The sequence below is a fragment of the Triticum aestivum genome, chromosome 1A, assembly GCF_018294505.1.
Source record: "Triticum aestivum cultivar Chinese Spring chromosome 1A, IWGSC CS RefSeq v2.1, whole genome shotgun sequence".
In the NCBI taxonomy this organism is placed as follows: Eukaryota; Viridiplantae; Streptophyta; class Magnoliopsida; order Poales; family Poaceae; genus Triticum; species Triticum aestivum.
Genome location: NC_057794.1, coordinates 26,994,051 through 27,006,516, shown reverse-complemented (window position 1 = coordinate 27,006,516; position 12,466 = coordinate 26,994,051). Strand labels below are relative to the sequence as shown.

Sequence of the window (12,466 nt, the reverse complement as noted above, 5' to 3'; positions counted from 1 at the left end):
TCGCTGCCATCAATGGGGCGATGAGCATGGGGAAGCCGTGGTACAATCATGATGAAGGAAATATGCCTTAGAGGCAATAATAAAGTTGTTATTTATATTTCCTTATATCATGATAAATGTTTATTATTCATGCTAGAATTATATTAACCGGAAACTTAGTACATGTGTGAATACATAGACAAACAGAGTGTCACTAGTATGCCTCTACCTGACTAGCTCGTTGACCAAAGATGGTTAAGTTTCCTAGCCATGGACAAAGAGTTGTCATTTGATAAACGGGATCACATCATTAAAGAATGATGTGATTGACTTGACCCATCCGTTAGCTTAGTATTTTGATCGTTTAGTTTACTGCTATTAGTTTCTCCATAACTTATACATGTTCCTATGACTATGAGATTATGCAACCCCCGAATACCGGAGGAACACTTAGTGTGCTATCAAACGTCACAACGTAATTGGGTGACTATAAAGATGCTCTACAAGTGTCCCCGATGGTGTTTGTTGAGTTGGCATAGATCGAGATTAGGATTTGTCACTCTGTGTATCGGAGAGGTATCTCTGGGCCCTCTCGCTAATGCACATCACTATAAGCTTTGCAAGCAATATGACTAATGAGTTAGTTACGGATGTTGCATTATAGAACGAGTAAAGAGACTTGCCGGTAACGAGATTGAACTAGGTATTGAGATACCGACAATCGAATCTCGGGCAAGTAACATACCGATGACAAAGGAAACAACGTATGTTGTTATGCGGTTTGACCGATGAAGATCTTCGTAGAATATGTAGGAACCAATATGAGCATCCAGGTTCCGCTATTGGTTATTGGCCGGAGATGAGTCTCGGTCATGTCTACATAGTTCTCGAACCCGTAGGGTCCGCACGCTTAACGTTCGGTGACGATCGGTATTATGAGTTTATGTGTTTTGATGTACCAAAAGTAGTTCGGAGTCCCGGATATGATCACGGACATGACGAGGAGTCTCGGATCGAGACATAAAGATCGATATATTGGAAGCCTATGTTTGGATATCGGAATGGTTTCGGATGAGTTCGGGCATTTACCGGAGTACCGGGGGTTACCGGAACTCCCCGGGGAGTATATGGGCCTTATTGGTCCTTATTGGAATAGAGGAAAGGACGGCCAAGGAGGAGCCCCCCCTAGCCCAATCCAAATTGGGTGGGGGCCGCCCCCCTTCCTTTCTTCTCTCTTTCCCTTCCTTCTCTCCTACTCCTACTAGGGGAAGAGGGGGAATCCTACTCCCGGTGGGAGTATGACTCCCCCTAGGGCGCGCTATGGAGAGGGCCGGACCTCCCCTCCTCCACTCCTTTATATACGGGGGAGGGGGGCACCCCATAGATACACAAGTTGATCATTGATCTCTTAGCCGTGTGCAGTGCCCCCCTGCACCATAATCCACCTCGGTCATATCGTAGCGGTGCTTAGGCGAAGCCCTATTCCGGTAGCATCATCATCACCGTCATCATGCCGTTGTGCTGACGAAGCTCTCCCTCGACACTCTGCTGGATCGTGAGTTCGTGGGACGTCACCGAGTCGAACGTGTGCAGATCGCCGAGGTGTCGTACTTTCGGTATTAGGATCGGTCGATCGTGAAGACGTACGACTACATCAACCGTGTTGTCATAACGCTTCCACTTACGGACTACAAGGGTACATGGACAACACTCTCCCCTCTCGTTGCTATGCATCATCATGATCTTGCGTGTGCGTAGAATTTTTTTGAAATTGCTGAGTTCCCCAACACATGATACCTTGATTACCATGTGTGACACACGATTATGTGTTGATGACGTGATTCTTTTGCCACGTGGAGGATGATTCCCTGCCAGTTTTGTGTAGTGAATTTTTTGAAATCTAATGACTGGTGCGGTTACCAGGCCAAGCGGTTCTCTTCCGCTTGCCTATTTGAAGGCACATTGTGTAAGTGCCATAGTGTATCTCGCTTGCATTGCTTCTTTTTTTTCCGAAAGAATATCTGGTACTCCCATTTCCAGAGTGCTCTTGGTGCTCCAAACTCAGTAGCACATTTTTAAATGTTCAAAAAATTCTGAAAAAAATCCTAGCACATTTACAGAACATCAATGTATGTTGTCAAAAAAATTTAAATTAAAATTCAAAACATTGCTCGAGATACAAAAATGACAAAACCGACATCAATGTGATAATGGGCCAAATCTAGAGCCCAACTTATGTTGTGTACTATTTACTGTTGAATTTGTCATTTATATTTCTTAAGCTATGTTTTGAACTTTGATTTCAAATTTTGTGACAAGATGCATTTGTGTTGTGTCTATGTGCTAGATTTTTTTTTCCAAAAATTTTCAAACATTTTAAAATGTGCTATCGAGTTTGGAGCACCGGGAGATATTCTCCCGACAGATGCTCATACATATGCATATATACTCAATTCGTATGAACACACGCACACCGCTTTGAGAGACTTGAGTTAACACATCTCTTGAGATTGACAAAATCACTAAAATGTTTTCTTAGTCGACGAAAACGTCTTCTCCCACTAAAAAGAACATCGGCAGACACCTGAAATAAATCCAGAAAAAAACTACCAGAAGCTAGGACTTGACAGGCAATATCATTAGTCTCTCCGAGCACGTGTTGTTTCGGAACCCCTTTATTCATCTGTTCTTGAGAGAAAACCTAAACCAGATCCAGATGCGGGTCTGACTCCGGCCCCCCTCCCCCATCGAGCACGCGCCACCCCCTGCCGTCGATCTCTTTGGCCGCCGAGCAAGCCCCTCCTCGCCGTCGGCCTCCCAGCTCGCGCCTCCCGCTCCTGCTCCGTTTGCGCCTCCCCGACCCCTGACGCCGACCTCCGCCGGTTGCGGCTGACGCCGTCGACAACTCCTCCCCAACTCTGCAGCCTTCAGCCTGCCGCAAGAAGATCGAGGTAACTGCATGATCTTTTTTCCGAGAGATGTTTGTGAGGCCTTTTGTTTGAATTGTCACCGGGGGTAGAGATTCCCCACCTGAATTTTCATCATATTAAAAAGCCCAAAACGGCAGAGTTACAGCAGACAGAGGGGTGGGGGTCCAAGCCAGCAGTAACAACGGCCGAACTAGTCGGCGAGACGAATGAGCAAGGCAGTGGGGTGATCCTGAAGATCTTGTGAGGCCTTTTTCGCTTGATGGTCGATGCAATTAACAAATCGGTTGAGTCCCCCAGGAGAAATTAAAAGTTCATACTAGCAACTCCACGGTACTAGTTATCTGTTCTTGCTCCGACTAAAGTTATAGGGAAGGAATGAACTACTACTCTGTTCCCAAATGTAAGACGTTTTGGCAGTTTGATCCTAGAGAATGCATTTGGAGCTTTAATCCAAATGTGTAGCTTAGAAGCTGCTTGCCTGATCCATGTAGACACTAACCTGTGATTGAGGACCTCTGAGGGTGTAGTAATTTGCAGGTTAGTGAGAGGTGTTACACCAGAGCTTCTCAATTGCCACTTTGTTTCAGCCTTCAGGTGTGGAGATGCATCAGTTTGTTACAGCTCAATCTTGCAATTTTCTGCACCAAAAGGCCACTGTTAATTCTGAGAGTATTATGGATCATGAATACGTTGATTTAACAGTAATAGGAGAGGGTTCTGTGCCTGTGATAAGAAACATTTCAGAATGTACTTTAGACTTTAACAGGTCCTTTCTTCTATTTCGTGAATCGGCTTAGTCATGCTTCAATTATTATATGTGTTTTAGACTTTTAGTTTATGTATGGACAATAGCTCATGTGTATGCTGGTTCTTCATGTCCTTGATGCTTGTTTTATTTAATGTTCTTTTGGAATTATATTATGTATGAACTGTCTAATCTGTGCTAGCTGTTACGGCCTTGTTGAATGATTCACATATGCTTGCTGTCCACCAATGTCTGTTTGTTTGGTTCAACTGATTATGCTTATTTGAACTTTCAACTCAAGCCGTCTTATTTTTCGTGTGTTTACTGGAGCATTATCTATTTTAGCCTATTGTGGTATCTTTAAATTTCATTTTACTAAACATCGGTTGTTTGATTGTTGCAAATATTATATTTCTACTTTATGCACCGTCTTATTGCATCTCCAAATAGTGCATGATACTTTCTAAGAAGTTTCGATGTTGATGGTAGTATGGTACTGTCTTCTGAATTCTTAATTACTGTGAAGTGTTGATTTCTGTGAAGTAAAATAGCTTGTAGTTCTCGTGCCACGGGCTTATTGCTGTCTTGTCCTTTGTTATAAGATGTTCAAAGTGAACAATATTTAGTTCTATTATTGTCAACTAGCTGGACACTGTTTTGTTGCGAATCACAATTTCCATGACCATGTGATTAAATAATACCATCTCATGCCATGCCATGCATGTACACTATGGGAGAAGAGAAATAAGTTAAACACTTGGAAGATAGTTCTATCTTCTGGGGATGTCTAAATCTCTTCCTTGAATTTCCCAGTAGTATCTTGGTATATTGTTGCCTAGAACTCCTTGTTTATTAGGCTATTTTGGTTCACAGGATCTCTAAGTATTAGTCAGACAGGTTTATACTTGTGATCACCATGATTATAATAAGCAGTCAGATATCATTTTGTTATTTTAGGGAAAAATTGTATTGGCATGCTGGTAGCAAGGTAGTTTATGTATCTTGTGTACCAAAATTGTTATGACTTATAATTGTAATATCATAATTTTTATAACTTCTGACTGTAACATGAAACACACTCAGCTCCTTATGTTGTGAAATGCAACTATGCTACTTGTATCAGTGAACTGTATACTGCATAATTTTTTTCTTTATTCTTTAACTCGATGTCCTCTAAACATTAGTTTTATATTACTGGCAGATAGGAGCCTGAAGTGGTCAGGACAGAACAGTTGGTTACTACTTTAAAGCTGATGCATACTTGGAACAATGCTGCCTCATAAGATAGAGACTGGCCACCAAGATGTGGTGCATGACATCGCAATGGATTACTACGGGAAGCGTATTGCCACTGCCTCCTCTGATAACACAATCAAGATCATTGGCGTAAGTGGCACCTCGCACCAGCAACTTGCTACTTTGAGCGGACACGAGGGCCCAGTCTGGCAAATCGCATGGGCTCATCCCAAGTATGGTTCAATGCTTGCATCCTGCAGCTATGATGGTCGGGTCATCATATGGAAAGAAGGGAGTAAGCCCGATGAGTGGGCACAGGCACACACTTTCAATGAGCACAAGTCTTCTGTCAATTCCATTGCTTGGGCGCCTCACGAGCTCGGCCTATGCTTGGCTTGCGGTTCATCTGATGGGAACATTTCTGTCTTCATGGCTCGTTCTGATGGAGGGTGGGAGACGACGCGCATCGACCAGGCACATCCAGTGGGCGTCACCTCTGTTTCCTGGGCCCCATCAATGGCGCCGGGTGCTCTAATCAGTCCAGGGCCTTCTGGGCAGTTCGAGTATGTTCAAAAACTTGCTTCTGGTGGCTGCGACAACACAGTGAAGGTGTGGAAGCTCACCAACGGGAGTTGGAGGATGGACTGCTTCCCCGCCCTTCAGATGCACAGGGACTGGGTGAGAGACGTCGCATGGGCACCGAACCTAGGCCTCCCAAAGTCCACAATCGCCAGCGCTTCTCAGGATGGAACCGTCGTCATCTGGACCGCACCGAAGGAAGGTGAGCAGTGGGAAGGCAGGGTCCTCAATGATTTCAGAACCCCTGTTTGGAGGCTGTCGTGGTCGCTGACGGGCAACATCCTGGCGGTCTCCGATGGCAACAACAATGTGACCCTCTGGAAAGAAGCCGTTGACGGTGAATGGCAGCAAGTGACTACCGTCGAGCCATAGATGTCCCGCGTTCTGCCTCTAGCTGCATTAGTAATTATCATCAGACCAATGTAGTTTCACCATCGAGTGGATTTGATTATCATACAACGTGTACGGTGCTGCAACTTATGTGATGGAATTGTGTTTGTCACCCCCCTTGTTGAAGCGGGCGATATTTCTGTTACCGAAAGCGCACACATCTTTGCGTGTTTTGTGGTCTATAATCCATCGAGAGATCACAGAAGTTTCTTTGTTGCCTTGTTCTTTTTCTGTTCTTTTGCTTTCTTCCTGGGAGGTCATGCTGCTGTTGGATGTTCGCTTGAAAATAAACAAAAACAAATCCAATTTCCTGTGGATAAGCATATATTCATGAGCAATTGCTGAACATCGGCGGGAATTGGCGTCAGATGTTTATCGGCATCAGGTGGAGGGAGGCAAGCAGCACAACACACGTGAGATAGCATTCAAGGTGTCCATGGCGTGCAGCTGAGCCAGCAAAAACTGAACCCAATTGACTCTGAACTTCTGTCAGAGTATTGTCTGCGCCCAATCAACCCACGCAACAAAGCTTACCGCCCCGAACAGACGGCAAGCACACGAGACCATCGGCTCAACACCGTCTGAACTATACTCTTGAATTGAAACAACTATACTCTTGAATTGAAACAACCGGAGAAAGTTATTCTAGGGGAGTATACAGTTAAGGTTCTCATTGTTATGGTATGGGCACTAATAGGAATTCACGATTGCCAACCGGGATTAAGAGAACAATGCTCGAGAAAAGAATTAGCGAATACGACAAGCACACGAGACCATCGGCTCAACACCGTCTGAACTATACTCTTGAATTGAAACAACTATACTCTTGAATTGAAACAACCGGAGAAAGTTATTCTAGGGGAGTATACAGTTAAGGTTCTCATTGTTATGGTATGGGCGCTAACAGGAATTCTCGAATACGACAAGCACACGAGACCATCGGCTCAACACCGTCTGAACTATACTCTTGAATTGAAACAACTATACTCTTGAATTGAAACAACCGGAGAAAGTTATTCTATGGGAGTATACAGTTAAGGTTCTCATTGTTACGGTATGGGCGCTAACAGGAATTCACGATTGACAACCGGGATTAAGAGAACAATGCTCGAGAAAAGAATTAGCGAATACAGGATATACTCCACAGAGGCATTACATACAGCATACGCATATAAGTATGTCTGTTATTTAGGAGGGTGCCTTGCATAACACGAGCATGCTCAGAAACTTGAACAAGAAAACCAGCATGCAAGGTGGCCTTGCCTTTCTATACTACTCCTCATGCCCTCTTCAGCACTTTGAGCAGCATCGATGCCGCTGTACCAAACAGCCGTCTGGGCTGAGAATTAACCGCTGCACCAATCACCATCCTGGGCTGATAAGTAACCGCTGTACTAAACAGCCTTCTGGATTGCCTTCTGTGTCGCCTCATGTATTTGGGTATATCATCGAGCGGTATTACAGTAAACAACTCACCGGGCTTGCTACTATATACTACCATGGGAACTCGACCCATCGAGCCGGGAGCTGCAGCAGCAGAACCATCCTGCTGGGCGGTTGCCTTCTTCGAAGCTGTCTCGCCATCCAGGCGTTCAACGGGTTTATTCCAAGCCATCTTGAGATCCAAGCATTCAGAAGGACATGCCCATTTGTGGGGCATGATCTTGACTTTAGACCGGGCAGATAACACCGATCTCCACCATGGGAAGAAGCTTCTCCTGGCGAGTTTGTGCTCCCATCGTCTCGGTTTTCTCTTCCTCCTTGCAGCCTGGCTCTTGAACGTCAATAAAGATCTAAATGTTAGAAACCTCAAAACATAACATGTTTCAGTGAAGCCTACCAGCAAGCGGCAACACTGCCTTGAGATATTAGATGATATATTTTTTTTCGAAGGGCATTGAGATATTAAATTGGCTGCTTTGTTTCACAAATCCAATTGTATTTTAGCATTAAGTAAATTTCCTGGGTTACCACAAATATGATGAACTATACAGAATTTGATCACGGCTTGGATATCTATTGAGCGTCAGATCAATTCAGCTTGAATAATGCGTACAAATTTACAAGTTTTATATATAGAGGTCTGGTCATCAAAATCAAACAATAAATCTTTGGCCATGATATTTTGATATCTTTACCTTGTTCACTACTGTGCGTAGATAATCCATTTCTAGAGCTTCCCTGTCTGCGACACTTTCCCCTGATTTCCATCATAAAATAATTAGGGGTTTTCCAACTAATTTTGAGATAAATAATTCAAATCAATACACACCACGAAAAAATAAACAAGACAGACACGTACCAGGTTTTCTAGGTATTTCCTCACTTGACAACACATCATGATAGGGGCAGCTTCAAGAACAAGTAGGAGAACACAGATCACACAAATTATGCATATGTATGTAAATTTTGGAATTGCAAAACCATAATCGTTGAAGAATGGAATTGACGCGTAAAAAGCATACAGGTTTCTAATGTCTACACATTCTGGAGCAGGAGAAAAACCGTGATCCTTGAGAATCGATGAAACACGTTCAAGGACGTCCAAACAGGGCACCTGCATGAAATGGGGTGCCTGCATTACAATTTTGACTTGTGAGAGATGAGCTATGCCATAAGCACCATCACATAATCAAAGATGACTCAGGGATGACAGAGAGAATTATTTACATTGGAAACACGAAAGTAAGACATCACAAATTGGAAAGGCAAAATGAATAGTTTCAATGGTAAATAACATTGTAATATGAATGTATTTGATTACAAAAATACATGTTCAGAAGCACAAATTCTGCCTTAACTATATTTGTTTTAGTTTTCTGAATTTGCCTCGATTGTTTAGTTTAGATTTCCCAAAGGTGAAATGTAGTTTTCATGTTATCTAACTGAACACAAAAACCTCGACAGGTTCCAAATGGTGAGTGTCATTGCTTATCCAAAATTTGTGTAAACTGAACTAAACTTCAGAAACATCAAGTTCCAGAAACTTAAATGTTCTAGATAAAGTACAAATTTTGCTATTTATCTCAATAATTGACAGTATTTTTAGCATTTCCTATTCTATATATATCAGGATAATGCAGGAATTACCAAGAAGCTATGCAAATTTTAGTAAAGCGAAGAAAATAGAGGCATTGTAACTGCAACTACCAACACTGTGATACCTCTAGATGTATGATTCAAGACCTTCACCAGCTTTGGAAATTACATGAACAAGCATCATTGCTGTATGATGAAGCTTTATTTTTGTCTCCAATTCCTCCTTTTCCATTAGGTTTTGGCCCTTTTCAGACTGTAATTTGATACTGTTGTCCATAATACATTCGTAGATAACCTGAAACCCATCTGCCTTACTATTTCCAATTTTCTTACAGGAAGTTCCCACACGGATCTGCTCTTGGGCTGCCAGTAGCAAAACGGCTGTCTCGGCAAGCTTTCCATCTTTTATGTAATTCCAAAGCTCATCAAGTAGATTATCTGTGTGTTTTGCGATCAGCCTAGTGGAATCCAAAAAGATTTTCTGCAAAAACCACCAGCATAGACAAAAACTGACCTTTTAGAATTTATAGGCAATGTGCCAGTTCTGATTAACTTAAAATTGTGTTCTCACTTCCAACCAAAAGAGAAACACATTTTCAAATTTGTTTGCAGCCACTTGAAATTCTTTTCTAGCTGGGAACAATTCTGACTTTGACAATGGACGTAAAGAAAGTAAGGTCCTCAAGTTCGAGGTATATGCCAACTTCTTTTAACCATGTTGCAGAACTGGAGAATTAGTAATTTGATTTATGGGTGGATACAAACCATTTCAGGTAGGCACAAAAGATGGATGAGCTTGAAGATAAAGTGGGCATCTGCCTCACTGTAATCCCGATGTCTCATGGTTAGGAAATAGACTGTCTTCTAGATACTTGTGCATGCACGTGTTCTCGACTGCAACATGGAGTGGGAGAAGGCCCTCGATGACCTCAGCACCGGCTGTGCGTAGATTGGCGGATGCGCCGTGGCGGATGAGCAACTGAATCATGTCGACCAAAAAAAATTCAGCAGCTCGGTGGAGGGGATAGTATCCATACTGGTTCATGCAGTTGGGACCGGCCCTGCACCCATCAAGCTCAGGTGCCTGACCCTCCAAGGCAGCTTTGACACATTTTACCGCATTTTGTGCAATCATATGGTTCAAAGCCTCTGGGGTGATGATCGAACCCCATTGCATGCCGGCCCCATTTCCCCAGATAAAGCGGAGAAAGCGCCGGACGCTATCCTTATCCAGGATGGGTGCCAAATGGTGCACTCTATCATGGAAGACATGATTCACCTCCCAAATTGACCCATTCAGAATCAAAAGAGGTGAAAGGAAATCAGTAATTCGATTAGCAAAGAAAAAAGAAATAAGCAATGCACTATAGGACAATAAAACAAAAATGTTGCATAAGTAGCACACACACAAAATACTGCAGGAAAAATGTAAAATATAAATAACCAAATGATTTTTTTCAAATGCAGAGAACCTTAGGGATGCGGTCTGGGAAGATTATACTGGATGCTCTGATGGCACCAATTGCAGCTTCTTTCTCACGTGACCACTGCAAAGGGAGGGAGGGGAGCGTCAAGAGCTATACTAGGGAAAGCAAACATGATAAGATAGAAATGCCATAAAGTTCAAAAAAGAATGTTGGTTAGTTACTGCACCTTAGCTACTAAACGGATAGAGTCACTTAAGCTATTTCCAACAGCAGGAGGGCATGGAGGATACGGAGGATTCCATGGATCGTATTTATCCATGTTTGATCCATCAGTACTGGTAGTATCTTCATGATAGGTGGTTTTCATTGCCTCCTCTTTGTGCATTTTATACGTTGCTGACGAACTTGCCTGGAATTCCAGTTCCAGTACTGTTTGTTTGGCTGAAACAAGTTTAACCTGGAATTGCATCCCAAATCAGTTTCACACCTTGTTTGATTCAACATTTTTTAAGAGATGGTGGAGCAATACGAAGTTGGAATGCTAAAATTTTCAAAGAAACCTCCAAACTTCACATAAATGTCAAATGTGGCAATCTCATCAGATAGGTTAAAAAACATATTTCATGAAAAAGACTTACAAGTATTACAATATGGAAGTGCTGTATTATTTATATTGTGCACAATTTTATAGTGAGGCATTGCAAACTTCATTCATAACTGCTTCAACTCTGCAATGTAGCTTTGTCCCTAGTTCCCTACAAACTGCTAGTGCCAGTTGATTCAACTGAGAAATACTGTACTTTGTCAAATAAATTTGACATTATAAGCACCGTTCAAGCACTGATGTTGAACACAATGATGACAAACTTCTTCATATTTTTAATCAAAATCAACACATGTCCTGCAAATTAAATAAAAAGCTCCTTCCCTCCGCATATAACATGAAGTAGTTAACACAGGTTACGGACATGCCAAGAGAACTAAATGTAAGCATTCCGTACATAGCACTAGTTCTGATACATAACATGATTAAAGCCTACATGCATAGCAATTGTAGAACTTGAACAAATTAACCAATATACAGGTCTCATTTTCGCACAGAAAGAAGTGTGAAGCTTAAATAAAGCTATTATTTTCAACGGACACGAATTCTTGGTGATATCAGTTAGGAACTAGTATTGTACGTATCTCCATTCAAGCACCTTGAAAGAAATAAACTTGTGAGAAGAAAACCCACAAGGGTCCCAGCAATAATCCAACAAAAGAAAGAAAAGAAACAGCAGTAGTTGAAATTCAGAATAGCAATGTATGTAACTGTCATATAAAAGCACATACTAGAGTGCCCTTTGCTGGATGATGATCAGCCATTTAATTCACATCAAATTTAAGGAAGCGAAGGAGATACGAGGCATGAGGTCCAACCGTGGTTTCAACAACCGAAGATGTGACCACCACCGTGGGCTGCAGGTCAGATCTGTATGCAACGACTCGGGATCTGCGCACAAAACCTACAAATTGCAGAAATCCTGGAGGTCAGTGGGATTGATAGATGAACCTCGAAACCCAATGGGCAATGGCCAAAGCTAGCGGATGGGGACATGGGGTGGAGGCGACAGGGGCGCGATGAGGAAGAACGTGAATGGCGATGGCGCCGACACTAGAGCGAAGAATAGGGCCGTCGATGGGCTCCCAAATTCGAGGGGCACCAGAGCTCGGCCTACTTTCTCAAGATATGTATTCTGCAAACCAGCGCACACCCGGCCTCAGCTATGGGCCGGCCCATTTTACCTTTTTTCTATTTTATATCTTTATCTTTATCTTTACCCTAATAATAAAGGGGCTATTGCTTCTTCCTCCTAAATTTTCATCCGTTTCGTGCGTCCCATAAATTTTCGTTTCGTCCGTCGTAGGTCAGATCAGACTCGATCGAGTCGCTCGATCTTTTATAAATCGATGTCCTGGTTTCCAAGCCCACTCGAAGGTGAACAGCCCACCTATTTTTTCGGCCCACGCAGGCGAACAATGAAAAAGCAATCGAAGGTGAACAGCCCGCCTATTTTTCCGGCCCGCCCAGCCCAACAGTGCACGGAATCGAACTCGCAGCCTCACGCCTAACAACTCATGATACAACCAACTAAGCT

The 12,466-nt window shown here is 42.8% G+C and overlaps 1 protein-coding gene and 1 pseudogene across 1 annotated transcript; one reads left to right on the top strand and one right to left on the bottom strand.

Annotated features, from left to right (window-relative positions):
* Nucleotides 1-2,633: 2,633 nt before the first annotated feature.
* LOC123187756 (protein transport protein SEC13 homolog B) lies at nucleotides 2,634-6,004 on the top strand. The gene is made up of 2 exons (XM_044599685.1): nucleotides 2,634-2,930; nucleotides 4,856-6,004. The coding sequence occupies exon 2, from the start codon at nucleotides 4,924-4,926 to the stop codon at nucleotides 5,839-5,841; it is 918 nt and encodes a 305-aa protein (XP_044455620.1). The 5' UTR covers nucleotides 2,634-2,930; nucleotides 4,856-4,923; the 3' UTR covers nucleotides 5,842-6,004.
* Nucleotides 6,005-6,669: 665 nt separating this feature from the next.
* LOC123079035 (uncharacterized) lies at nucleotides 6,670-11,997 on the bottom strand (annotated as a pseudogene).
* Between the last annotated feature and the right edge of the window lie 469 nt (nucleotides 11,998-12,466).